At 42.7% G+C, this 26,505-nt stretch overlaps 1 protein-coding gene across 4 annotated transcripts in view; it reads right to left on the bottom strand.

The window, feature by feature from the left end:
- Positions 1 to 26,505, bottom strand: part of LOC146858422 (multidrug and toxin extrusion protein 2-like) — a 541,481-nt gene that overhangs the window by 19,340 nt on the left and 495,636 nt on the right. For all 4 annotated transcript variants that reach the window (XM_085649339.1, XM_085649341.1, XM_085649340.1 and 1 more), the window contains 3 exons: positions 26,107 to 26,176; positions 24,272 to 24,404; positions 4,139 to 4,233 (listed from right to left, as the gene is read on the bottom strand). In XM_085649339.1, coding sequence (XP_085505465.1) covers positions 4,139 to 4,233; positions 24,272 to 24,404; positions 26,107 to 26,176 — 298 coding nt within the window. The remainder of the gene's footprint in view (positions 1 to 4,138; positions 4,234 to 24,271; positions 24,405 to 26,106; positions 26,177 to 26,505) is intronic.

Here is a 26,505-nt window from a genome sequence, read left to right as displayed (position 1 = left end):
GCTGGAGGGGACACGTGTTAGACCTGGTACCATTGGCGTGAGTCTCCCTTCCATTTTTTCACTGATTGCCACCTCTGTTTTTGATATTTTTTTGCTGGTTTAGATGCTTTGGGCACTGTGCCACAGTGCAAGTGCTCCCTATGTTAAATTGATTTTTTGATTTATTGATTAGTGACTCCATGATTGGCTTATTTGATTTATTTGTCAGAGTATAGTGCACCATGTGTGCCAAGGGCCTGTAAATCAAATACATCTTTAAGTGAAGTTGGTTTTAACATTCTGTGTTTGAAAGTAGGTATTTTCCTACCTAACCATCCAGCCTGCCTCTGCTGGCTTGTGTATTGTATATCAGGTTTGCGAGTGACAGGGACTGGGGAGACTCCAGGAGACAGGGTGAGTCAGCACAGGGCTGAATAGACCTATCTGCATGTAGAGTGGTGGGAGGACTAGTACCTGGGTCTGAATAGGGCTGTGCCTGTCTTCCACAATGCTGGCTCCACCTCTTGTGGTGTGTCTGAGGACCCTGACCCACACTGACAAAGGAAGAAGGTGTACACTGGCATAATGCACCCAGAACTGGTTTGAACTAGGTATAGGACCCTCTGCCTTCAGAGGACAAAGGATTTTGCAGTATAAATATTGGGGCCCAGACCCCAGGACTTTAGATCACTTCTGGAACAACAAGACAACCCTTTGCCAAGGAGAAGAACCAAGGAAGCTGCAGGAGTTTGGACTGTCCGCCTGCCAGTGTGCTGTGTTGCTGGGTTGACCTGCATTGGTTTCTTTATTGTAAAGGAAAGGAGAAGGAACTTTTAAAGAACTTTCATCATCTTGCAGAATATTACTCCAAGGGCTTGATTTGAGCTTGCCTAGTGACCGAAGTCTCAGGGATACCAGACTTCACCCCTTCTGTTTTCCTCCATCTGAAACTTGCTGTTCTAGTTGCTTCAGAAGGAATTCTGCAACATCGATGCTGGCGAGCGATGCCCTCATCTGCATTGAAGCCGTGAGCGCTGCTCCGACTTGCAACGTAGACCCGACGCCGGCCACCATGCCACATCGACGGCAGCGAACGACTTCGTAAGTCTGCCATAGCCAGAAGCGCTGATCCGACTTGCGACGTAGGCCCAACACTTGCTGCTGTGCCGCATTGACTCCGAAGCCGCCATCCTCGCGGAGCCGATCATCGACGTGGGTGGTCAAGAATCCATCAACATCGTGACATCGTATGGAACAGTGGTTTCAGCTCCATCGTGACTTTACCTCTTCTCCGGTCAGCAGCAACGCCTCCCCTGCCTGCTCAAGCATCCAGGTCCCAACGCATCATCTCCCCAAAGCAAGGAACCTATGCCGCTGGGCCAAAGATGCCGCACCTCCCCGACGCCGTGAGCTGTCTTTGTTTTCGCTTTTCCAAAGTACTGTTCTTTGTGGGTCTGTTTCGACTCCGGTCCCGACGCCGCGCACCTCGCGGTCCGCTCCGTACGTTGGGATTTCTCTGACCTTGACCTCGTGATAACTCCCGTTGGGGTTATCTGTTGCTAAAAGACTGCTTTTAAGTGAATAACCTATTTTTGAACCGTTTCTACCATCTTGAAGTATTATTACAGTTTATTGGGATTTTTGTTGTTTGTGGTCTTGTGTTAAGTCTATATAAGTCTATATAAAGAATACATATGACTCACTTTGCCACCCCAGTTCAGACCTAGCCATATGCAAATCTGTCTTGCCCCGTGTTAGACCTGGCACCATTGGTGTGGGTCTCCCCTGCATTTTTTGCATTTGCCTCCTGTGTTTTTGCTGTGTGTTGGACTCTGTTTTGCTGGGCTTGATGATTTAGGCACTTTGCCTCTGCTGTTTAGTGCCAAAGTGCAAGTGCTCCCTTTGTAAATTGTTGGTATGGATTAGTGATCTCACGATTGGCATATTTGATTTACTAGTCAGACCCTAGTACAGTGCACTGTGTGTGCTTAGGGTCTGTAAATACAATGATGCTAGTGGGCTGCAGCACTGATTGTGCCACCCAAAGAAGCAGCCTGTAAAATGTGATTCTGGCCTGCCATTGCATAACCTGTGGACAGTATAGTACTGCCATGTCGACTTGGCAAGTGCACCCACTTGCCAGGCCCTAACCTTCCCTTTTCGTACATGCCAGTCACCCCTAAAGTAGGCCCACGGTACCCCTGTGGGCAGGGTGTAGTGTATGTGGAAGGTAGAGAAAATTTGTTGTCCCTTGGCACAAATAATAAGTTTGACAATTAAGTTCAGTTCTTTTACACCCTGATTTCTGAGCCCATTTGTTAGGACATAGACCTCAACTTGAAAAAATCAGAACAAACACTATATTCCGTATATAAAAATGTTATACGTTAAATTTATTAAGAACACATTCTATTACAATTTAAAATAGACATATAACTGTCTCATATCATGAAGCACAATTCATACAGAACACACTTCATATACAATACACAATACCCTCCTCAGTTTGGACACCTAATACTGCAACAGACACATTACAGAGAGACAAGAAAGAAGGCAGTATATTTTGTCATTAATTAACACATCCGTTCTCACAGCTTTTCAGACATTTTCCAATGTTTGCCTGCAGTCTTGCTTGTGAGAAAAAATAGCCAAGGATAGACTTGACCACCACCTGTGTTCATATAGGTTTAATGGGTGCACAAGCCATGCATGGTTTTCCGTGGTTTGGGGGTTCCTGTAGGTGATAAACTGGGTGCACTGCTTTCAGGAAATTGTGAAATTTCAGAAAATAATTTTCATTTGAGTTAATAAATTTAAATTAATTAAAGTTTTACTAAGATGTTATTAGTGCTGTAGCATTTTATATGTTGTCCTACATTTCCATTAATATTTAACTTATAATCTTTTGATAATTAATTTTGTTTTGGTAAAATATATTTTTTTCATTTCCCAATAGTTCACCACAGGTTGACTTCACAGTCAGGGTTTAGATCTCCCTATAGTAAATTATAGGGAAAATTAAAAAGGTTTATTAAACTTTGCAATACATTTAAAAAAAAGTTTAAGTGAAATATTAACATACATTTCAATGTAGAAACGTTTATTATGCATTAATAATTGTTTAAGTGAACAGAATGAATTAAAAGTGATTTAATTATATCTGTTTGTTAAATGTTTTATAATGAAATAATAAATAGGGTTCACTTTCCGATTTTATTTTCACTGTAAAATTATAATTATTTATATAGTTTCATATATATGTTCAACAAAAGAATGCAATTTGACATTATTCTTATGGGAGTTTATTTGAAGACCCTCCTTCCATTATTTTCAATGGGGGGGATGGGGGTGTTGCAGCACTAAATGGCCAGCCAAGTGCAGTGCTGGACTTACTACTGTGTCTTTTATGGCAGGAATAGCTTACATTAGTACATTTGGATGCACAGCATTTTTTCAGGGAATAGAGAGATGTATGTCTACACTTTAGGGTAACTTAACACTCAGATTTTTTGCCAAAGGAAGCAGTGAACAGCCTAAAGTAGTAATGTTACTCAAAAGTGTAGGGGAAAATTACATTTGTGAATTACTCACAAGTGTGTTATCTTTGTGAAAAAGTCCCAAATATTTATGATGTTTGGTATTTGTGCCACCAAATCGTATTTACTTTGTTATCAGTGTTCCAATCATTATTGATAGTAAAAGACACTCATGTATTTGCTTAAACTTACATACTTTTGTCCTAATAGGTAATCCAGTAAAAAATAAATTATTATCTAATGTTCAAGCCCTGATTATGGTCAGTTAAGTAGCAATAAGTAGGTATACCGACTGTAATTTACAAACACTACGCAGATACAAAATATACTAGAGGGAGAGGGAAAGACACAGTAAAGGGAATGGAAGAATAAAACTAGCCTGTCAAATGGAGAATCGGTGATTAGAAGTCAGTCATCAGTGTCCCAAAGTCATCCTCATAACCATTAGATCTCATTTTCTCAACACTACCATTCACATTCACATATGCCACAAATAATAGCCCAGTTCTATTCTGATCAATATACACACATTTTTAAGCCCACGTGGGTTAAAGGTGTAATTTCATATCTTCAAGCTATATAGAAACATGCTAAACAATAGATGAACAGTTATGAGTTACCTCCTCTGTTATATTCCTCCAGTTGGCTCTTAGAATGTACACAGTGAGGAAGAAGGCTGGAATAAAAGCACTGATTGTCATGCCGGACCATAGACCTAGGGAAAAGGGTGTCAAAGAATTAGAAGATCTGCCCTAAGATGGTAAGTAGGGTGCCTTAAAGGCAGCTTGTCCTCTGAACAGCTGGAGTCTCCTACACACAGGAGTCTGAACTGCACTTTGCCAGTTCATTGTGAAAAGGTTCTTTATTCAACAATTTTTTTGATATAGAGCGTCAGTGTCTACAACGGATTTGTTTAAAAATGATGAGAACATCAATAAAATGGCCTACACTGTTTTTCCTAATTGTAGATGGCCAATGTCACCAGGATTATTATTTAGTCCTTTGGAAAACAAACAGTAATGCACCATATCACCATGATGACATTCAACAAATCCAACATAATATAACTATTAATTGAAATCTTTGACATACTCTCATTATTAGAACTTAGTTTTAATGCTTCAAGTGGCTTACATTTGCATTTTGTTTACCATTCTTATAAATGAAAATATTTTAGGACAACATAAATGACAACTATCTGGTATTTCGTAGAAAAACAAATTCGAGTATTCCAATTCTGAGAAACCATTTCAGCTAAATCGTTTAACCTTAAACTTTAAGGTGGATGGAATTTACCATTTGAAATAAATAAGTTCACAAAATAGTGTTTTTTTGCCCTAGTCCATCAATCCACTGCGTCTCCCCCCCTGCCCCTACCCATTCACCTCCTTCACCCATTTTTTAGAACAGATTATGTAGCCTCCCCAGTGCTCCTCTTTTTTTCACTTTACTGACTTCCAGGTCATCTAAACACTCCTTCAAAGTAATTTCGCCCACAGCTCTCAATTGCACACTTTACCCCACAGTGTTTCCCAGGGCTCTTCATTGAGCCCCACTGTAATGCAGTATTGAGCTTCACTCGAGATTAAGTAGGCAGTATATTTATTAAGTTTACACTAATACAAAAGACCTCATCCAGCATCTCAGTTCTCTGGCTACTCCTCTAACTGCTGCCCACCAAGTCACACCTTATGGTCCAGATTCCACATTCTACTCATGTAACTTGGCAACCATAATAACATTCCAATGCAGGGAAATAAGTGAGAACATCACATCACCTCCCTCTTAATAACAGAAAACCAAACCAACCAAAATATAATTTTTTTTAAAAAACACAATAAACAAAACAAAAAAAATTAACAAAAAAAATAAATATATATAACAGTACAATAAAGCTCAAACTATCACTAATCTTGATATCTTGCAGGTTTTCTAATAAGTCTATGTGGCCTATCAGGAGCCAAGATAGCATTCCCCTTTGATACAACACGGGGTTGAGAGTCTGCTCCTTGACACCTAACAACTCTGTTAAGGTTCCACACCCTATGATCATTCGTGCGAATAGCATTGTTGAACACTTTAATTACCTTAAAGGGTATGCTGAACTTCGAGCCTGCTTTCCCTAAGCGGGGAGATTTTATTTTTACCCAATCACCTATAGATACTTCAGTTTTTTTTACCGCTTTCCTTACGTCAAACCAACACTTCCTCTTATCCTTGACCATTCTCTCCCTGCCTTTCCAATTACCAGTATCCATTGCATTTTTGTCAACCGTCATTCTCTTTTCACAAACCCAAGAGGGACATACCTCTGTGCAAGGAATCCTTTTCTTAAACAACTGGAAAGGGGAAACCCCAGTAGTCGAGTGCGGAGTGAGTCTGTATTCTCTCACCTTTTTTTTATGGAAGTTTCCCAATCAGCACCAGAGGCAACAGACTGCTGTAGAGCCTCTTTCAAAACTTTCACAAATCTCTCAACAACCCCGTTGCTCTCTGGGTGGTAAAGAGCTGCCCTCTTGTGTTTAATTCCTCTCTCACGCAAAAACTCCTCCACCACGGAAGAAGTAAACTGCACCCCATTGTCTGATAACAGAGACTTGGGGAAACCTTCTCTTTCAAAAAGGGAGTCTAAGAATTCAATCACCACAGAAGAAACAACAGAATTCACAACCTTAATCTCTGGCCAACGGGAATACACTAGAACGTAAGCGTCCCTAGACCTTAACTTGATTGGGCCCATAATGTCTATGGCTACATCGAACCATGGACCCTCCGCCTCTTCTCTTATTACCATGGGTTGAGTTCTACATTTCAGGATCTTATCAGAACACACACACTCAGGGCAATTACGAACTTCTCTTTCAATCCAGACGTCCATGCCCGGCCACCAATATGCTTCCCTCAACCTTTCTTTCGTTTTACCAATCCCCATATGACTCGCATGAGCATGGCTTAACAATTTTGACCATAAAAGATTTGAAGGAATCAGCCTAATTCCCCTCAATAATATACCATCCACTACAGTAAGTTCATCCTTGACTTGCCAAAAGCCTAGCAATGTCTGCTCACACCCTTTCTTATCACACCAGCCATTCACCACCATCTCAACCACTTTCTTTAAAACATAGTCCTTCTCCAGAGCACTTCTCCATTCATCTTCGGAAATAACACCTTCACTAATAAGACAGACATCCACACCCTCATCAAACTCATCACCACCAAAATAATCCACCTCTGGAGTTTCTTCATAGATACCAGTCAACCTGGACAAGCAATCTGCCAAAATATTACTAGCACCAGGCAAATATGAAACACAAAAACTAAACTCCTGCAAAGCCACCACCCATTTACGAATACGGTGTGAGACAAAATCAATACCTTTCTTCTCAAATAGTTCCTTCAGAGGTTTATGATCTGTTAAAACTTCAAAATTAGCTCCCCAGAGAAACTTTCTTAACTTCCGGATGGCCCAATAAATGGCCAAAGCCTCTCTCTCCACTACTGAATAACTACATTCAGCACCTCTTAAAGGTCTTGACATAAACACCACTACTTTCTCAAATCCTTCAGGTTTCTGAAACAATACCACCCCTAAACCTTTGGAACTGGCATCAGTCATTAAATAAGATTTATACTTCGGATCAAAACTGCTGAGATCTTGAGCTTTGTTGAGACAAGTTTTCAAATGATTAAATTCTTTGTCACAGTCCTTGGACCAAGTGAACCCACAACCTTTCTTTAGTAGTTCCCTAAGATGGCTTGTTGAACTAGCGAAATTAGGAACAAACTTATGATAGAATTCTGCCATTCCCAAGAACTTCACTAGTTCTTCCTTGTTTTCAGGAGTGTTGAGTTTCGAAATGGACTCCACCAGAGCAGGTTTAGGTTTGATTCCATTCGAAGATATATGATGCCCTAAATACTCAATTTCAGATACATCAAACTAACATTTGTCTGCTCGCAAAGTTAATCCTGCATCACTTATTTTTCTCAATACAGAACTTAATCTGTGATCATGCTCCATAGAGTTGGATCCAAATACCAAGACATCATCTTGGTATATTTTCACCCCTTTGACACCCTCAAGAATGTGTTCCATAACTCTTTGGAACACTGAAGCCGCCGAAATCAGGCCAAACGGCATTCTCAAAAACGTAAAGGTGCCAAAGGGAGTTATGAAAGCAGTTAGATCTTGAGACGAAGGGTGTAGCTTCACTTGGTGGTAAGCCGAGGTCAAATCTAGCGACGAAAAATGTTTAGCACCACCAAGAGAGCACAACATCTCACTGATGTTCGGGAGAGGATAATGATCCACCACTACCGCCTTATTTAGCTCCCTAAGGTCCACACAAAGCCTGGCCTCTCCATTGGCTTTGCGTGCCATAACTATGGGAGAAAGCCATTCAGTGGCTTCAACTTCCTTTATAATGTTATTCGCTTTAAGTTTATCAAGTTCAAGTTTCATCTTGTCCCTCATAGCAAAATGAACTCCTCTAACTTTTGATGCTTTAGGTTGATATCCAGAAATGATTTTGATTTGAGGCATATAGTTCTTGAGGCAACCTAGTTCTTTCTTAAAAACATCTGGAAAACGGTTGACCCAAGACCTTGCATCTTCTCCCACTCGATTGACAGCGGGTAAATCTCCCAAGCAGACTGAGGGTGCTCGGTTGGGATCTAAGAAAACATGTAGATCCCGTTGGTGAAACCAACTTATTAAAGAGTCACCTTTCATGGATACGTAGATTTTACCTGGAACAACCCTACTCTTATAATCGATTGTACCCCAGAAACAACCTAACAGATGTATAATTTCCCCACCATATCCTCTAGGACGTATGTCAGGTTTTGATAAGACAGTCTTTTTTTAAAGGAATTGATCATAAAATGTTTTAGGTATCAAGGTGATTTTTGCCCCAGAATCAAAAAGCATCTTCACAGGAGCATCATTAATCATAACCACATCAATTGGAGCATCGCCTTCTGATTTTTTGACTTGACAAATGTTGACCTCTTCAATGTTATCTTCAAATAGGTCCACTTCCTTCACATTTCTTTGACTTTTACCAAATTTGCAGCATCTGGTAAAATGTCCTCTTCGTCCACAAGAAGTGCAAGATGCTTTCCACCCAGGACAATCCTTGAAATTTGCCATGTGACCTGCATTCCCACATCTATAACACCTGCCAGAAAAATATTTAATGGAACTAGGTTGAAAAGCAATGTTATTTTTTAAATATTTTGACTTGTTGGGTTGAGCTGTAGATTGAATAATATTCTTTTCCATCTCCTTTTTGTCGTTATCTTCCTTGCCATTGTTTACTTTCATAACAGAAGACTGCTCTTTTTCATTTTGAGACGTTTTATGTATCGTGTCTAAGCAGACTTTGGAGTGTTCATAAGTTTTCGCAATCGTAATCACTTCATGTAAGGAAGGATTGTCCTTTTGCCAGAGATTGTCTCTTGCTTTGTCAACATTACAGCCCAACATCATCTGGTCACGCAGACGTTCTTCTAATGAAGCTCCAAAATTGCATGTGGATGCTAATTTTCTTAGTTCTGTAATGTACTGCTCAACCGTTTCTTCTCCTTTTTGCATACGTCGACCAAAGTGATACCTCTCAAGAACTGTGCTTATTTTGGGCAAGTAATGTAAGTCTAATTTTTTTATTGCAATTTCATACTCATTAAGAGTGTTGGACTCATTATCAGGAAGATCTGGAAGATGTTCATAAACTTCTTGTCCCTCTGCTCCCAGACAATGCATTAACAGTGAAGTTTTTCTTTCTGCGCTCAGGGAGGTACCGCAAACTCTGGCATAGTTGTAAAAAAACTTTTTCCACTTGAGCCATGGGAGAGTAGGTTCGCCAGGAGAAGATAAGAAGAAGGTTGGAGCAGGAACATTTTGCATCGTGAGAGAAAAGGCTTGAACAGAAGTACACTAAACAAATCTAGATAATAAGTAAGAAGATGTCAGCAATGTACTTATTACAAAAGTAGTGTGTAAATTATTAGAACTAAACTGAGTGCATCAGCGTTATGATAACTCACTTCTGATACACTCCATTGTTATCTTGGATTTGCTGTGTGTATCAGCGTAGTAATTTCCACTATTATCAGTAATATCCTCCAGCTGGGCGTATCAGCGCGGTTATGAATTTATTAGACTCTCCAAATTTTATTTATATAAGCTGAGCGTATCAAGCGTAATGAGTTTCACTGACACGCAATGAATTCAAGCTTAACATAGGCTGTGCGTGTCAGCGAATAGCAATGAAGGCGGCTCTTGCGCGTGATCAGCCGTTGTCCTCAGTGCGAGCCAGGCATTGTTTCCCGTAGGCGTGGTGACGTCAGGGCTGGAGCGCTAGAGTGGAGTACACAAGCTTGGTCACGCGCTTGTGCTCGAGGCAGTTACGTTGCCGATGCGTGTGCGCGAGAAGAAGAGGATCAACGTCAGGGCTCGCGAGCAAGTTGATAAATGATAAATTAAACGCGCACGAAATATGAAAAAGAAAAAAAATGTCTCTACTCACAAAGCATCTCGCCAGAATGAGGCAGAAGCGCCAACGCCCGCTCTCACCTTCAGTCACAGAACCAGGGGAGAGATGAATAATTCAAATCTGCAGCATTTTGGAAATTCTTTGAAGCAGGGCCACAAACGATCTGTAGAGCAGTGGAGGTTTCGATCCACCGAAGTGCCCAGGATCCACACTGCAGTGGTTCGAATTGGTGATTCTTCAAAACAGGGTAAGAATGATGTGTTGAGGTCGCATACGTGGGTTGATGTTGTCTTCCAAGCGTCACCAAATGTAATGAAGTATTGAGCTTCACTCGAGATTAAGTAGGCAGTATATTTATTAAGTTTACAGGAATACAAAAGACCTCATCCAGCATCTCAGTTCTCTGGCTGCTCCTCTAACTGCTGCCCACCAAGTCACACCTTATGGTCCAGATTTCACATTCTACTCATGTAACTTGGCAACCATAATAACATTCCAATGCAGGGAAATAAGTGAGAACATCACATCAACCTTCTTCAATATCTATCTCCAACCACTGGCACAGGTCATCAAATTCACAGGGATTTCACCAATATCTTATGCTGACGACACTCAGCTGGTGCTCTCTTTTATGGATAATCCTATGCTTGGCAGGACTGTCAGCTGTCACAGAATGAATGAATGCCAATTGCCTCCAACTGAATGCGAATAAAACTGAAGTCCTCATACTGGGAAAAGACACCCACTCGTGGGTTGACCATTGGTAGCCACTTTCTTTCTGGCTTGTCCCTATTCCCAAGTTCTCCATAAAAGTATCCAGGCCTTTGAGGCTCAAGGTAAATCGATGGCAAGCACTTGTTTTGGGGTTCTTGAGAAGCCTCAAACCCATTCTTGGCCTCTTTGACTTTAGCACCCAACAAACCATCATCCAGCTTGTAATTCTGTCACAGCTAGACTATTGTAACATCTTGTACTTAGGCACCAACGAGTAGGTCGTCAGAAGACTCCAGCACCGGCACTTAATCATCAACACTGGTGCTACGTGGAGATTAAGTGATTTTCCCAGAATCACATGATGTTGAGCCAATGCCGAGACTCAAACCTGGTTCCCCAGATCCAAAGTCAGCAGCTCTGGCCATTACGCCTCATCCTCTCCCAACATTCATGGTTAGTAGTCGGTTCTGTTTCAGGCAGCTCTAACGGGAGAAATGAGCTGGTGCACGCTGCCTCCTGAAGAGAGCCTCAGCAATCTTTTATTTACAAATTAACCACTGCCTAAACTGTGGCAGCCAAGCTGCTCTTTTCTCCCCCAAAGTTTAGCCCTGTCTCTGCTGCTCTCCACAAACTGCATTGGCTCCCATTGGAATATCGCATCCACCTTGTGTGTTGCTCATAAGATTCTGTACTTTGTGGGGCCTCCCATTTTGCTTAATTTTTACTGCTGTACCAACCTGCCCACCTTCATTGCCCAGCCGATTTTAATCTGGGCAATGTCCTGTGTTTTAGGAGTCGCAGAGCTGGAGGCCGCTCCTTTCATGCCAAGGCCCCTTTTCTGTGGAATTCGTTACCTCCTCCTATCAGAAACATTGAAAACCATCTGCACTTCAGGAAATCTCTGAAGACATGACTCTTTACCATCTAATGCCCGTCCTTCCTGCTAGGTTGTTGGCTACAACTTATCCATCATTGAGGTCTTGCGCTGGGAAGCCCTATTTTTTGGGAAGCCACGTGCTTCATAAATCCTCATAACAACATAAAATGACATAGCATACTCTCTAACTTTGGTCCTAATTATGATCCCGGTCCATGGGACGACTGGCCACCATCGCAGCTGGAATGAGACCAGTCGTCAAGGTGTCAGCGATCCCACCTGCCATATAATGATTAGAACGCTGTGTAGGCAGTTGGAAACTGACATTTTCTACTGTGACTTGTGCTGTGGACCAGGAAAAGGGGCACAGCACAAGCCACAGTGGAAAAAGGCTGTATGTGCACATCCATGCATCATGTACCAGGCACCATTTGGTTGCTTGGCACATGGTGCATGGATGTGTGGGGGGCACTACATGTGCCCCCCAGGCCACTTAACAATAGCCGTCATGGGATGGGGGCACCGCTTGGGGCAGTTTCTGGCGGTGGTGCAGCCTCTGGGTCTGCCAGTGTAAAGACTAAAATGATGGCTTGACGTACTTGGAACTGTTGGTGTAAATATAGCTTACCATCCAACCTATTTAGAGCTGTAATTGTTTCTGTATAGGAATGCCAGGGAAAGGCTAATGGCCCCAAATACGAAAATAAATAATCTTCACATCCTGGGAGAAAATATTAGTATTTTGGTTTTTCAAAACCAAACTCCCACTTTGAGAGCTGTTTTCTTTTTTATCTAAGCGGGCGCATAAAACATGGGTACTACTCAGCAATTCGTTTTGAGGAACTGCTGTGGTGGCTGACCCTCTGAAAGCATCCAGATCTGTGAATATGGTGGTTAGAAGTAATGACCTCCGCCCCCCTGATAGACTGCTGGCCTTCCACCAATCTGTAAATCAGACCCTATGTTCCCTAGCAGGGATTTCATCTGGTATGCCCACATTTGCCGTTTGTTAACTTTTTTGGTGAATTAATATTAAAGTTATTTGTAATTGTTCGTGAGATAGCAGTAGTATCTATTTTTTTATCCAGTCTTCGTTTTTTTATTAATTTGTTTTCCACTAATTGTGTTTTAATTATTTTCATTTGCTAAAACGCTTTTTTGTTATTTTGTTTTTCTATGAATTTGTATACCATAAACTATCACTCCAAATTTGTACACATGGTTTCTTAAAAGAATACCAGACCTATCATCAGACATAGTTACACTCTAGATATTACACATTATTGTGAGACGTAAATGGTGAGCAAATCCTTGCAGCCCTCTCCCTTCCATTCTACAGTGTTCGGGGTGAACAGGGTTCGGTCGCAACGTACTTGCAGGGCCGTAACCGACGACAGTAGGTCGTTCGGTCACGGTTCCTGACCAATGTCGGATGGACTCAGGTCTGTCTGACATCGGAGTCGGCCCCTTAGAAGAGAGGGGCGCAAGTATGAGTGAGCAGTGTGAAGAAGAGAAAAGAGGAGGAGGAGCAAAGAGGATAGATATGAAAGAAGGTGAAAGGTAACCAAAGAGAATATTATTAATGGGATGTTAATGCCTAAGGCTAGTTTTAACATTGTGGAATATATATCACACCTACTGGTAAACTATTGTGTTAGTATTACAAGACGAGTGAGCCTTAGAGTGGATAGGGATCAGCCACATCATACATCCTGCCTTCTGTAAAAAAGTGCAATGAAATTTCTGCTCATCAGTTCACTATGCATATCATAATAAGCATGTGCCAATGATCCTCTTTAATTCACATTTGTCCACCATCATGCTACAAAATACTCCTCTTACTAAATGAGCTTTTCAGTTCTTCCATTTAGATCTTTTAAGATCTGGTCTAGAGACACCATCAGTTGTTTTACCAGTGCCATCTAATCAAAGCAAATGCTGAATACAAAGTATATACATATATCGAGAAGGTTTAGGTCAGCTATTTTCGTCCATTTGTCTTTTCAACCGTTAGTAACATTTTCTTCCACCCACCACAACATGCAGCATGGACAAATGAGACTTTTGGCTGTCTAGACTGCGAGTGATGGTATTTTACCTGCCCATATGTGCACATTCACCTACAAAATGTGCAACTTAGTGCAGTGGTGGTGAGCCAATACTTTGTCAGTGTTTTTTCATATTATTATTCATCTTTTTTATTTTTAAACAATCCTTCCATGTTTACACTATATCTTCAGGTTGCAGTAATTCGAAGTCAGCAGCACCTTTTCTTAGGACTAATGAAAATCGTATTTTCCTTTACCTGCATTAAAATTCAAAAGGTTTTCTATACAGGGACGGACTGGGAACCGAAACCGGCCCTGGCAAACTGCTCGGCCGGCCTCCCTGGGGGCTGAGGGGGTGGGCTGTTTGCAAGGGCCGGTTTTGGCCGATTTTGTTACCGGGGGATGATATTGAAGGCCCCTGGTAAAAAAAACGCCCCCCAGGGGCCCAAAACTGGCCCCCACCCTAGTGGCCCACCGGGGAAATGCCCGGTGCCTGCTACAGCCAGTCCAGCCCTGTTTCTATACCTGTTCTGAGTACACCTGCCAGCTATTACGCACTCAAATAAATGATATGTAATGGTTAAATTTAAATATTTTTGCAAGTGTATTGTTGTTACCCTTCGGCAACAGCATGTTTTTCTTTCTCTTTATATTGCACAGGCTTGTGCCAAAAAAACAAAAGCTACCATTGCACCAGCTTCACAAGGCCAGACAACTTGGTTTTATAAAGGGGCGTTCCATAATTAAAGAGATGAATATTTCGGGTTGTGACTGAATTTATTCCTGTAGCTTGTTAAACAGAATCCATTTACTGCAATACTTCTAAAAAGGTGAATTCATCACTTCAGGTCGGTGTGATGGCTCCCCTGGTATTCCCTTCTCTCCTGTATCCTTCATACAGTCTGTGCAGGAAAGAAAAACGTCCCATACTAAGTCTTGGTTCTGCCTCACCAGGAGTGGTTCAGTAGTTTTTATGCTAAAATTTCAAGTTGATACAAAAGTATAATGTGTGCGCACAACCTATGTATCCAATAAAAAAAATTAAAAATTCTTATTTTTGGTGCGCTCCTGGGGTATCGCTCTCCAGTCTAGAGCGTTGAGAGAACAAATATAAGAAGTAGCACACCCTGAATTAGGGTGGGTCCCCCTAGATTGTGCTTAGGGGGACCCAAGCTAATTCAGGGTGCGCTACTTCTTATAAAATTTCAATTTGCCCATCGGGATCAGATGATGATGTATTACAGTCCATTTTCTCTTTCAATGGTTTAAAATGTTCTGTTACCAGAGCTGATACATTTGGATGTGCGCCTGTTTTCAAACGATTGTACTAAAGATATTGTGGGCTGAGCCTAACCATCCTAAATGGCTGTCAAGTTTATAGTTTGCTTATTTGTGGAATTTCTATGGTTTCAGTGTGAGTATGAGAGGCATTCTACTATCAAACGCTTGACACCGTGAATGGCACTTTCCCACTATTATATTATATCAAAGCAATGACCAGTATCTGAATGACTCTCTGTGAATTTTCTATGACTGAGTGTAGACTTATTAAAGCAATATGAACACCCCCTTGCCCCCAAACAGAACTTTAGGCGTTCGCAATAGTTATTAGCACTTCCGGTTGAATGAGCAATAACACCTACAATTAATAATGGGTAACAATGAATACAGGCAACGTTTTTCTCTGAAGGGTTCTCAGTGACACCAAATAGATAACAAGAGCAAAGCACGAGTTCTCTCTGATGTTATTCAAAACCATATAGAGAAAAACATCCCTCTACAACACAGCTACCTATCTATGATTTAATGTTATGTATGAACCCTAAAATTCTCTGCACCTGCTTTCAACTACTATGCAGGGGCAGTGAAGAAATGAGAGAAGCCAAACCTAAAATGTCCAGCTACGACTTGGAGGTATTGTTTGCCTACTGTCCAATCTAACATTGTGAATCACCCATATGTAATTCCTTGTAGGCACCTTGGTGCCCTTTTCAGAAGGTGCCTCGCTCCTGTAGCCATGGGCACCATCTTTTAGTGGGTATTATTACCCTTTTTATTGGTTGTATTTTTTCTTTTCTCACGTTTTATTTAATTTGTTTAAATTTACCAGTAAGTTACTTTGACTGGTGAGCCTGATTAAGGTAAGGAGGGTTGCTGGACTTCTTTTGCCGAACTGTTTACCGGCCACACGTCAACAGCATCAGAACTTGGCCACACACCCTAATTTCGTCACTCCAGAATGGAGGGCTATTTAACTGCACCGCTAGCGCATCCCCACAGCTCAAACTAGGAGTTATCGTTTGCCTACTCTCCAATCTCATGTTGTGAATCGCCCATATTTACATACCTGCCAAGTATCACGCAACAGGTGTGACGCTCACGCATTTCAGTGTGGTGATCCGCATCACCGCACTGAAATGCATTGTCACGCATTTATGCCACTCGCCAGCGCGCGCCACCAGCGGCGCCTGTTGTGCTTGGAAATGTACAATGTTTCAAACGCTGCCGTGGTGCTGCAGCCCCAGTGAGAGCTCAGCTGAGCCAGCCTGGCTGGCCGGCCAGCGCGACCGAAACCGCCTCCTGGCAGATGATAAAATGTACATTTTAATTAAACAGCAAAGCAGTGCAGTAGCTGCACTGCACTGAGTGATAAGTTACAAATTAATCACTCTGGTCGTCTCGGCTTCCCGCCAGTCTCTCTGGCAACGTGAACGCGGCACTGGGGTTTTTATTGCGGCGCTGCGCACCGCAGACAGTCTGGTCAGCAGTGCACCCAGCGAGCACTCATCGACTCAGATTGAGTCCCCCGCCCTTCTGCCTCTGACTTCCAATTTCCTCCGGACTTGACGGAACTATTTATGAACTTACATACTGAGCCCAGCAAGCAGCTGCTGGCAGCACGTCTCGTAGCAGCAGAGCCGGCGCACAGGTGCACAACAGGCACCGCCGGTGGCGCGCGCAGGCGAGTGGCATAAATGCGTGACAATGCATTTCAGTGCGGTGATGCGGCTCACCACACTGAAATGCGTGAGCGTCACACCTGTTGCGTGATACTTGGCAGGTATGCGGATCACCACACTGAAATGCGTGAGCGTCACACCTGTTGCGTGATACTTGGCAGGTACACATGCCCTGCTGTGTCTCACTCGGGACAAGGCTGCTTGGAGGCCCCTCGTCATGGCTGTGGGTCACTCGGTCACTTTGGAGACCGAGAACTGCCTGCTCTTGAACCCGCCTCAGGCAGTGCTGCTATAATGCTGCAAAGGAAATAAAACTACGGTTTTCAGGACACACGCACAGCGCTGGTGAAATACGAAGAGCCAGCAGCTACGCTGCCAGAGAGTCAACCACCCTTCAAAGGGGTGTGCTCAGAGCAGGATCATGGATGCCTACCACATACATGTGGAATAGCTGGCACAGGAACCTGACCCCGGAAGACTCCGTCCACCAAGATCAGGTGAGAGCCTCAATAATCTTAGATTTAATGATATTAGGTTATCGATAGTGTGAACGCATGAGCCAAACAGTTCACGTCTGGTTTGTATCAACAACCTTGTGGCCTGTTCTATTGTCTTGTGATTGCTGAAGTACTTCCAAGTCTGCCCATGTGCGCACTTCAGCAATCACGCGACAATAGAACAGGCCACTAGGTTGTTGATGAAAACAGCGGGAGGCGTGAAGTGCTTCTTAGCTCATTTGATCGGCGCAGCAGGCACAGTATCGTGCTGACAGCAGAGAACTAGATGCTGACACTGCTGGGGGTGCATTCAGTCAGCGCTGCTGGGGGTGCATTCAGTCAGCGCTGCTGGGGGTGCATTCAGTCAGCGCTGCTGGGGGTGCATTCAGTCAGCGCTGCTGAGGGTGCATTCAGTCAGCGCTGCTGGGGGTGCATTCAGTCAGCGCTGCTGGGGGTGCATTCAGTCAGCGCTGCTGAGGGTGCATTCAGTCAGCGCTGCTGGGGGTGCATTCAGTCAGCGCTGCTGGGGGTGCATTCAGTCAGCGCTGCTGAGGGTGCATTCAGTCAGCGCTGCTGGGGGTGCATTCAGTCAGCGCTGCTGGGGGTGCATTCAGTCAGCGCTGCTGAGGGTGCATTCAGTCAGCGCTGCTGGGGGTGCATTCAGTCAGCGCTGCTGGGGGTGCATTCAGTCAGCGCTGCTGAGGGTGCATTCAGTCAGCGCTGCTGGGGGTGCATTCAGTCAGCTCTGCTGGGGGTGCATTTAATCAGGACACTCATGAGCTTTTCTTCGAAAGTTGAGGCTTCAATGTGCAGAATATTCTAGTGCCCTCCAGAACACCAGGCAGCTGCAGATTGAAACCAAGACTGACTAATTGTGATAATTTAGTAACAGGTAACTGAGATCATGCGCATTGGGGCCTCTCACATCCTGTTTGGGTCAGTCCTTCTCACAGTTCCCTTCCATTCCTGGTGCTTTTTTGAAGCAGTTTTAAGATGATCCTATAGTTTCTCATTGCTCAAATAGTTATAATTTCTGATATTTATATGTTTCACTCATCTTCATAGCTTTGATTTTGCTCCCGAGAAAGTGTCACTCAATCATTGAATGTCACTCATAATTACATTGAAATTATGAAAATGTCACACATAAGCAATCTGAAACCTTGGCAGCTATGTATTTAATTCCTTGTAGGCACCTTGGTGCCCTTTTCAGGAGGAGCCTGGCTCCTGTAATGCTGGGTGCCATTTTTTAGTGGGTATTAATACCCTTTGTTATTGTTTGTATGTTTTTCTTTCTCATCTTTTATTAAAATTGTTTTATTTACTAGTAACGTACCTTGACAGGGAAGCCTGGTTAAGGTAAGGGGGGTTGCTGGACCTCTGGTTTTGTCTTCTATTTCTAAACTGTTTTCCTGCCAAACGCCAACAGTGTCGTCACTTGGACATGGCCCCTCATTTCGACACGCCAGAATAGAGGGCAATTTAAATGCACTTATGGTGTATCCACGCAGTTTCAACTGGTAAGTATTGTTTGCCTACTCTCCAATTTCATGTTGTGAATCGCCCATATTTGTTTCCTTGTAGGCACCTTGGTGCCCTTTTCAGGCGCTGCCTGGCTCCTTTAGCACTGGGCACCATCTTTTAGTGTGCATGAATGCCCTTTATATTGGTTGTACATTTTTCTTTTCTCCCGTTATATATAATTTGTTTTAATTTACCAGTAACTTACCCTGACAGGTAAGCCTGGTTAAGGTAAGGGGGGTTGCTGGCCCCGGTTGTGTCATCTTTTGCCCAACTGTTTTCTGGCCACACACCAACAGCCTCCAAACTTGACCACGCCGCCTCCTTTCATCACCCCAGAATGGTGGGTTATTTAAATGCACAGTGGGCGTGTGCAGCAGGCGTGACGCTGGAGTGCCAATGGTGCGCCGTTCTGTGTCTGTCCATGCTTGGACCGCTCTCAGTGCCAGCCCCCCTGCAGGTTTTACCCCACAACAGGTAACCCCCCTTCGCTATTCAAAAGATGAGCTGCTCTCCTTGAAGTGTAATAGTAAGGGGTGCCTAGGGCCCTCATTTGTATGATTTAATCCTACAAACCCCATAGCTTGCCCACAGTGTCAGCTAACTCTGACCAACACTAAGATACAGTGTCTCAAATCCCCTATGTCCTTTACCACCAACTTAACTATGGTACCCAGCATTTTGAAAGCCACACCCATAAATGCCAGTCCTCACAAAAAAAATGCAATTAGCGTTGCCAACTTTCTAGAGACCCACTTGCTGGACATGGCATTTGTCACAAGAATTGGGCAGATGCTGCCTTGGACCCACATCTCATCATGGCCTCTATCCCTGGGTTTGCTATTTCCAGGTTAGGGAAAAGGGGTGGGAGGATAGTGATCATTTATAGGGATCATTTCAAAGCATCCTTCGGGCCATTGCTGGCTATTTCAGACTGTGAAGCTCCAGCCTACAAAATATCTCTGACTGATCATCATTCCTTTAATGAGGCTCTAATTTATAGGCCACCGGCCCCAGAGTAGCCTTTCTGAACAACATCAGTCAGCTGATGGACATTAGCTAATTAAAGTAATTTTTTCTGACTTTCCCATATTAGGGGATATTAATATCCATCCGGAAAATCCTTTAGATGGAGACACCGTTCTTTTTACTCACTTTCTGGAAAGTGCTGGTCTTGTTCAGCTAGTCAATGGACCAACCCATATTGCGGGCCATTCACTAGATGGCATTTTTTTCATCAACCCCCACCTCAGACTCTCCCCTTTGCCTGGTATGACCATTATGTGGTCATGCTTCACCTCACTGTGGAAGTTAAAGGTTCTACTGTCCATTCTCAACCGCCTAAAACTTTAGGACGGCCCTGGCATAAAATTACTCTGGATGCGTTTAATGCACATCTAACTCATTCCAAACCTCAGATTTCCACAGAGCTGGACGAGGCTACTAAATTATCATAAATGGATTGCCATCTTAACCTGCTTGCTCCACTCAAAATAATAAAAGCAATCCCTGTCCGAGCCCTGGTTTGATGTCAATCTTAGAAGTCAAAAAGAAGCGTGTAGTAGGCTTGATAGAAAATGGTGAATTCATTCGACCTTGATGATGAAATCTCCTACAAAAAGGCTTTTGAGGCCTATAAAGTTATGGTCTCCAAAGCTAAATTTAGTTATTTCATGGCAAAAATGAAGGGCTCTCTTAACGTCCCAAAAGAAGTCTTTGAAAGAGTGAGCAAGTTGAGTAAGTTACTGGAACCTAAAAACACAGCAGTCAATCAAGAATTCTGTAACTCATTAGCAGATTTTTTTCCGAATACAGTCAAAGCGGCTTATAATCCATTTGCTTCCAATCATCCTGCTGATGGGACGTCTGAGGAGGAGACAACTTTTACTCTTCTGGTGGGGACTAACTCTTCAGATGCCACATTAGACAATAACAACACTTTTGAAGTTTTTAACCTCCTTTCAGAATCTATAGTTCAGACCATTCTCTGTCAACCAAGGTCAGGGTCTCCTTTTGGATCCCTGTCCCCCAAAGTTTCTTCACCTAGTGCAGTGCGCTCTTTTTTAATATTAAGATTAGATTCTTTTTTTAATTGCAGGTTCTCCAAAATGCAGCTTCACGTCTGCTGCTTTCCATCCCAAAATATCAGTCTGTATCTCTCATGCCATGCAATTTGTTGAATTGACTTCCAGTAAAAAGGCAGATTGAATTCAAGGCCTTATGCATTGCCTTCAAGGCTTTGCATGGTTTCAGACCGGAATATTTTAAACAAAGATTTTGTTGGTATGTTCCCAACAGACACCTGCAATCCCCGTCAGCATTTAATCTGGTGATTCCCAAAGCCAAGACAGCCTTTGGGGGGGTGGGGGAGACGTTTTGTAAGTGGCACAGCCAGGCTTTGGAATTCCTTGCCACTTGCCCTGAAAGAGTCAGATTTTATCTCTTTCCGTAAATCCCTAAAAACCTGGCTGTTTAATAAATAAGGTTTCTTGACCACTGCTCTTTCCCCATCCCCAGCTTCTTTTCTTCCTCCTAAATCAAAGGACTAACGCCCAGACACCTTTGGGTTGTAGTTCATGTTACAAATTAAAATTTCATTTCATTTCCTCTCCATGTTCTAAATATAAAAGCATACCTGGCCTTAGGCACCTACTTTGAAACATCCTCTGTACCTTTCCCTACCTACTTTTGTTCCCCACCGTTGCTACATCAGAGCAGTGAATAATCATATTTATATCCTGGTATTCACAACTTTGGCTCTCACTAAGTGCCATACAAAACATATAGAATGATAAATGGGTAGTTGTTAACGATGGTTATGGTATTCACAGATGGGGTAAGCTCATGTCATCATTCAATCAGAGTGTACCTAATGGCCCTGATATTTCAGAAATAAAATGGGGGTTCTAAATTGTCACCCATTTAAGGTAGTGCTTTTTTGTACTCTGTATTAGATATAATACATTCTCTACCTAGTTGCCATGATACCTGCTTCTCAGCCTCTGTATGTGATGTCACAGAATGGGAAAACAACCTTTACAACGCAGTCATTACATCCCACTACCTTTACATAGCAGTCATTACATCGCAACATCCTTTACATCGCATGTCATTACAATGCAGCCATAACATCGCATGTCACTACAACGCATGTAATTACAACGCATGTCACGACAACGCAGGTATTACATCGCAAGTCATTACAATGCATACCATTACAACCCATAGTACCCTTACACTATCCAACACTTACCCTACTGTTGCACTCACTGGAGTTAGAATAGTAATTTTTACCCCTACACTATTCAACATTTACCCTACTGTTGCACTCACCGGAGTTAGAATAGTAATTTTTACCCCTACACTATTCAACATTTACCCTACTGTTGCACTCACCGGAGTTAGAATAGTAATTTTTACCCCTACACTATCCAACACATACCCTACTGTTGCACTCACTGGAGTTAGAATAGTAATTATTACCCCTATACAATCCAATGCTATGTAATGGAATGCGTTGTAAAGGTAGTTTCTGAAAATGCGATGTAATGGCATGCGATGTAAAAGAATGGGTTGTAAAGGATGTTGCGATGTAAAAACTGCTTTGTAAAGGCATGAGTTGTAAATGTATGCGTTGTAACGTCGCAGTTGGAGTGAGGGTTGTAAAAGACCCATGTTCTGAGTTTACGTAGTGTTCTATGTAAGGATGAGCAAGGGTTGTAGTTTCTCTCTGCCTACTATTTTTATGCGGTTGAAAGAGACCCTTTATATGTTCATAAGATGCCCTAAATTGGGATGAGTGTGGGTTGGAAGATACCTGCTGCTTATTTTTGGGATTTGGGTTGAAAGATACCCATTACCTATGCTTATTATTTTTAAGGGGCAAATATTGTATACTCGCAACTGGACATGCCTAATAATACGAACGTACCCATTTAGGATTATATATTAAGAGACTCTGTAATGTTCCGATGACGATCAAGGATACATTATTGTCTAATCCTACAGTTATGCACGAGATTACTCACATTACTGTCACATACATTTAAGGGAGGAGACCACGGAAGCGGGAGGGGCTAACTTTTAGAAATAGAATAGTTCTGTTGCAATATTTCATGAAGAAATATATTATTTAATCGTGACTCTATGTACACTTTAACAGTCATTTTGTATGGCATAAGATGTACACCTTGAACACTGCTGAAGTTGTAATACTACACTAACGAAATGCTCATACATATATATATGTCATCAATCGATAATGTCATCTGTATATTATTTGTCTGTTGTAAAAACAATAAAAATTATGTTTAAAAAAATTAATAAATACTCTCTTCTGGATATAATGCATTCTCTCCCTGCTTGCCATGACACCTGCTGCTTAGCCTCCTTGTTTGATGTCACAGAATGTTTGTGTATGCCTGAGGGATCAGTTAGAGAGAGCAGGTTGAGCAGCAAGAGGCTGCTACTGGTGGGACCTTGGTATTACATCTACATTACATCTGTAACCTATAACTAAGATTATTATCTTCAAACGAATGTCATCCTAAAGCCTACATGACCTGCCTACAGAGGATTATTCTTTGCAACATGCTTGTAGTCAAATAAAGCTCACCCAAGCAGCATCCCTGGAGACAAAGGGAACATTGAGAACCTTTCCGTCAGAGATAGGGCTGCTCTTTATACTAGGGTGGCGTTCAAATGACTGCAGTAGTTCTAAGAAGCACAAAGTAGAACGCCCCTTCCTAATAGCGAGTCGCGAAACACTATTTTGTGAGTCATAAATTTTTGCGAGTCGCAAAATAGGGTTTGTACATGGCCAAAAGGCGTAGTTCGTGCGATATGTCCGGCGAGAAGAAGGAGGGCAGCCCGGGGACGCCGCAATAAATTGAAGTGACTTTATATTTTTTTGTCACTATTATTTTATTAGGGGGGAGTAGGCGGGGGGAGAATTTAGCGGGGGCGGCTAACTCCGGTCCACTGCGGAGTCAGAGTTTCTTTCCCAACTCCGCGTTCTCAGCAGAGCGCGGAGTAGGGAAATCTCCGCACACTCTGCCGGCGGAGCGGAGTTTTCCGCCCGTGCCTAGTACATAACCATTTCTTTGGACCTTACTCACAGCTCCTACCTGCATCTTCTTATTTTTGAGAGATGTTATTGTTCTATCATTTTCATTACCTCCAGATATTTAACCCATTAGTAGCACCAATAATGCACCTCTTATGAAAAAGTTAATCAACTGACTAATGGGAAGAAGATATCTAAAAGAGTATGCAGGAAGAGGCTGGTTAAGTTTGAGAAAAAGGGGAACACAATCTAAACTGTTGTCATAAATGTTACCAGACAAACTGAAGAAAGAGTGCTGACAGGGCAAAGTCAGATTATAACAGTTCATGAAGCGAGGAGCTGGTGGCAGAAGCAGCTGATGCTCAAAATATTACTGTTGAGGGAGAAGCACATTTTCAGCCATTTGACACTTACAGAGACACCTATTTACATCATTTTATGGCTGCAACTTATATCAACAAGTACTGTATCATTATCAACAGTGTGGAAACTAGACATTTATAACTAATCAAGCGTGCAGCTTAAGGATATCTTTGCATGATCATGCCACATTTGCCATCATTGTCCATACCCAGCACTCCAAGTTTGGCAGGAAACATGAGCACCACTGCTACTGGTAATCCAATCACGTAGTAACCGATGGCGTACACCACAGCCCCAATCTTTTGCTTTCCCATCCCTTTAAGTATTCCGTTTGTTACACACTGTGGAGAAGGAAACAAACAATACCATGCTTACGTTTTGTTCCTGGTTGAACGGCATTTCCAAGTAGCATGTAGCGCTGTGTTAAAGAATATAGGGCCTCGTACACAAATTTGAAAAAACATAGGATTTGCGATCAGATCACAAAACATTTGCTTTCAATGATTGCAATGCATCATAGTCATTATATGAGTTGCAAAAGTCTTTTTGATCACTACAAAGACTTTTGTGATCCATTCTGATTCAGAAACAGGAACGGAAATGAAAGAGTTATCCCACTCTCCTATTAGGCAGTTGCAATAACATTTTAAATGGCTTATGATCATAATTGTGGTCGCTAACCATTGATCTGAGTTAGGGTGGTAACTGATTTACAAAGGGGAAGCAGTTCCCATGGGGTTGCGATCCCTTTAGGAGTGTGCCAGCAGCTTTGGTGGGAGAAGGCAGTAGCCTGGCTGACCACTGCCTGCTCCTCCCATTGAGTACCCGAAATAGAATCCTTTCTTTAGAAGCATCTCCTTTCCCTTTAATGGACATGGACTGCTTTTAAAGTTTCCTGTTGGGGAATGCAAATAAAGGGATGAGTGTTTGCTATTCCTTGCAGGCCTCCTTTCACGCATTGGTAGCTAGTCGCCGGAGGTTGCAACTTGCTAGCCGCCTAATTAGTACTCATTAGGCAGGTTGTTTGCACGCTCCTGTGAATGCAAAATTTCTGACACAGCCTGTTAGTACATAGGTCAAATTGCAAATTTAATTCTTCTTCACAAAGCAGTCAGTGGCCATATTTATGACCCCGTTTGCGTTGCTGTTGCACCACACAATGTGGTGCAGGAGCAACTAAAACCTTAAGCCAGATTTGTTAAGCCACGCAGAAGCCACTTTGCGTGGTTTTGAGTGGCTCTAAAAATCTGGCGTAACTCAACGCATTGCAAAAAGCTGCATTGCATTACTCTGCCCTGGGAAGGAATTCCATGGGCAATGCATGGCTGTTCTCACACGTCCTCCATGGTTTTTGACACATTACCAGAGTTACAAGACCTTGGAAACCTGGGAATGCACCAAAAAGATACGCCTCCCAAGGAGTGGCAGAATAAGCAGAAATATCTTTATTTCTCCTCTCTCTATGTGTGCATAGTGAAATAAATCCTGCCTGCAATGTAGGCACCCTTGCACCATAGTTCAAGGGTGTCTGTGTTAACGCTGGGCAGCCAATATTGCGCCAGTGCAGGGGAAAAAGTCAGGAATGTGCCATCAGCCTTAAATATGGGGAATTCCTGCTGATTCCCAGTGACACAGCGCAGCCAGTATTTATCTGCACAAATCAATAAAAACTGAATTCTGTGAACCTGAAAATAATTTCTCCTCATGCCCTAGAAGAGCCGATGTTTCTTTTTTGTTTCACATTAATTTAGTGACTGGGTTATATTCTAGATGGATAGCACGGATTAGTACAGCTTGCAACCATGGACACAACTCTCGGGGAGAGCATGCCGACCAACAATGCTGTTCGTCAAGACTCAACCCCTGATAGTGGCTCTATCTCGGCCAAAGGGAGACTGACACATTAGCACTGCCAGGGAGGAGGAAGCTATTTACCTGTAACCCTCTTTCGTTAGTGGTATGACCGGACACTGGAGAAGCTCTTACTCTAACTTTTACCGAACTCACCCGGCCTCATGTGGCCGAACAACTGACCATACTTACACCAAAGGACTCGAATATATGGAAGAGTGAGTATATCAGCAGCGTGGAGGCAGTCAGTGCAATGATCCCTCTGTTAAAGGAAGACAAATAACAGACACAACACTGATTACGTGGCAGTATGTTTAACCCTCTTCACAATGAGACAGCCTATGATTTGCACAACAACGGTGACAATATGATCCAGGTTTACTCAAATCCAGGCAGTGCAGTGTGAAAATGCGAAGTTGTGAAAGGGTAAAAACCTGTGCAGTGCTGTATTTACAAGGAGTGGTGAGAGGATCGTGTCTTGATGGAGTGAAAAAAAGCAGATTTTGTTCGACACTAAGCACTGCACCATGATACAGATGTGAGCGACACTGTCCGTGCATTACTCGTCTTTTACACACATGAACACAGGTT

The sequence above is a fragment of the Triturus cristatus genome, chromosome 3_2, assembly GCF_964204655.1.
Source record: "Triturus cristatus chromosome 3_2, aTriCri1.1, whole genome shotgun sequence".
Classification (NCBI taxonomy): Eukaryota; Metazoa; Chordata; class Amphibia; order Caudata; family Salamandridae; genus Triturus; species Triturus cristatus.
The sequence above is the reverse complement of the archived record's forward strand: the minus strand, read 5'-3'. Positions and strand labels throughout refer to the sequence as shown.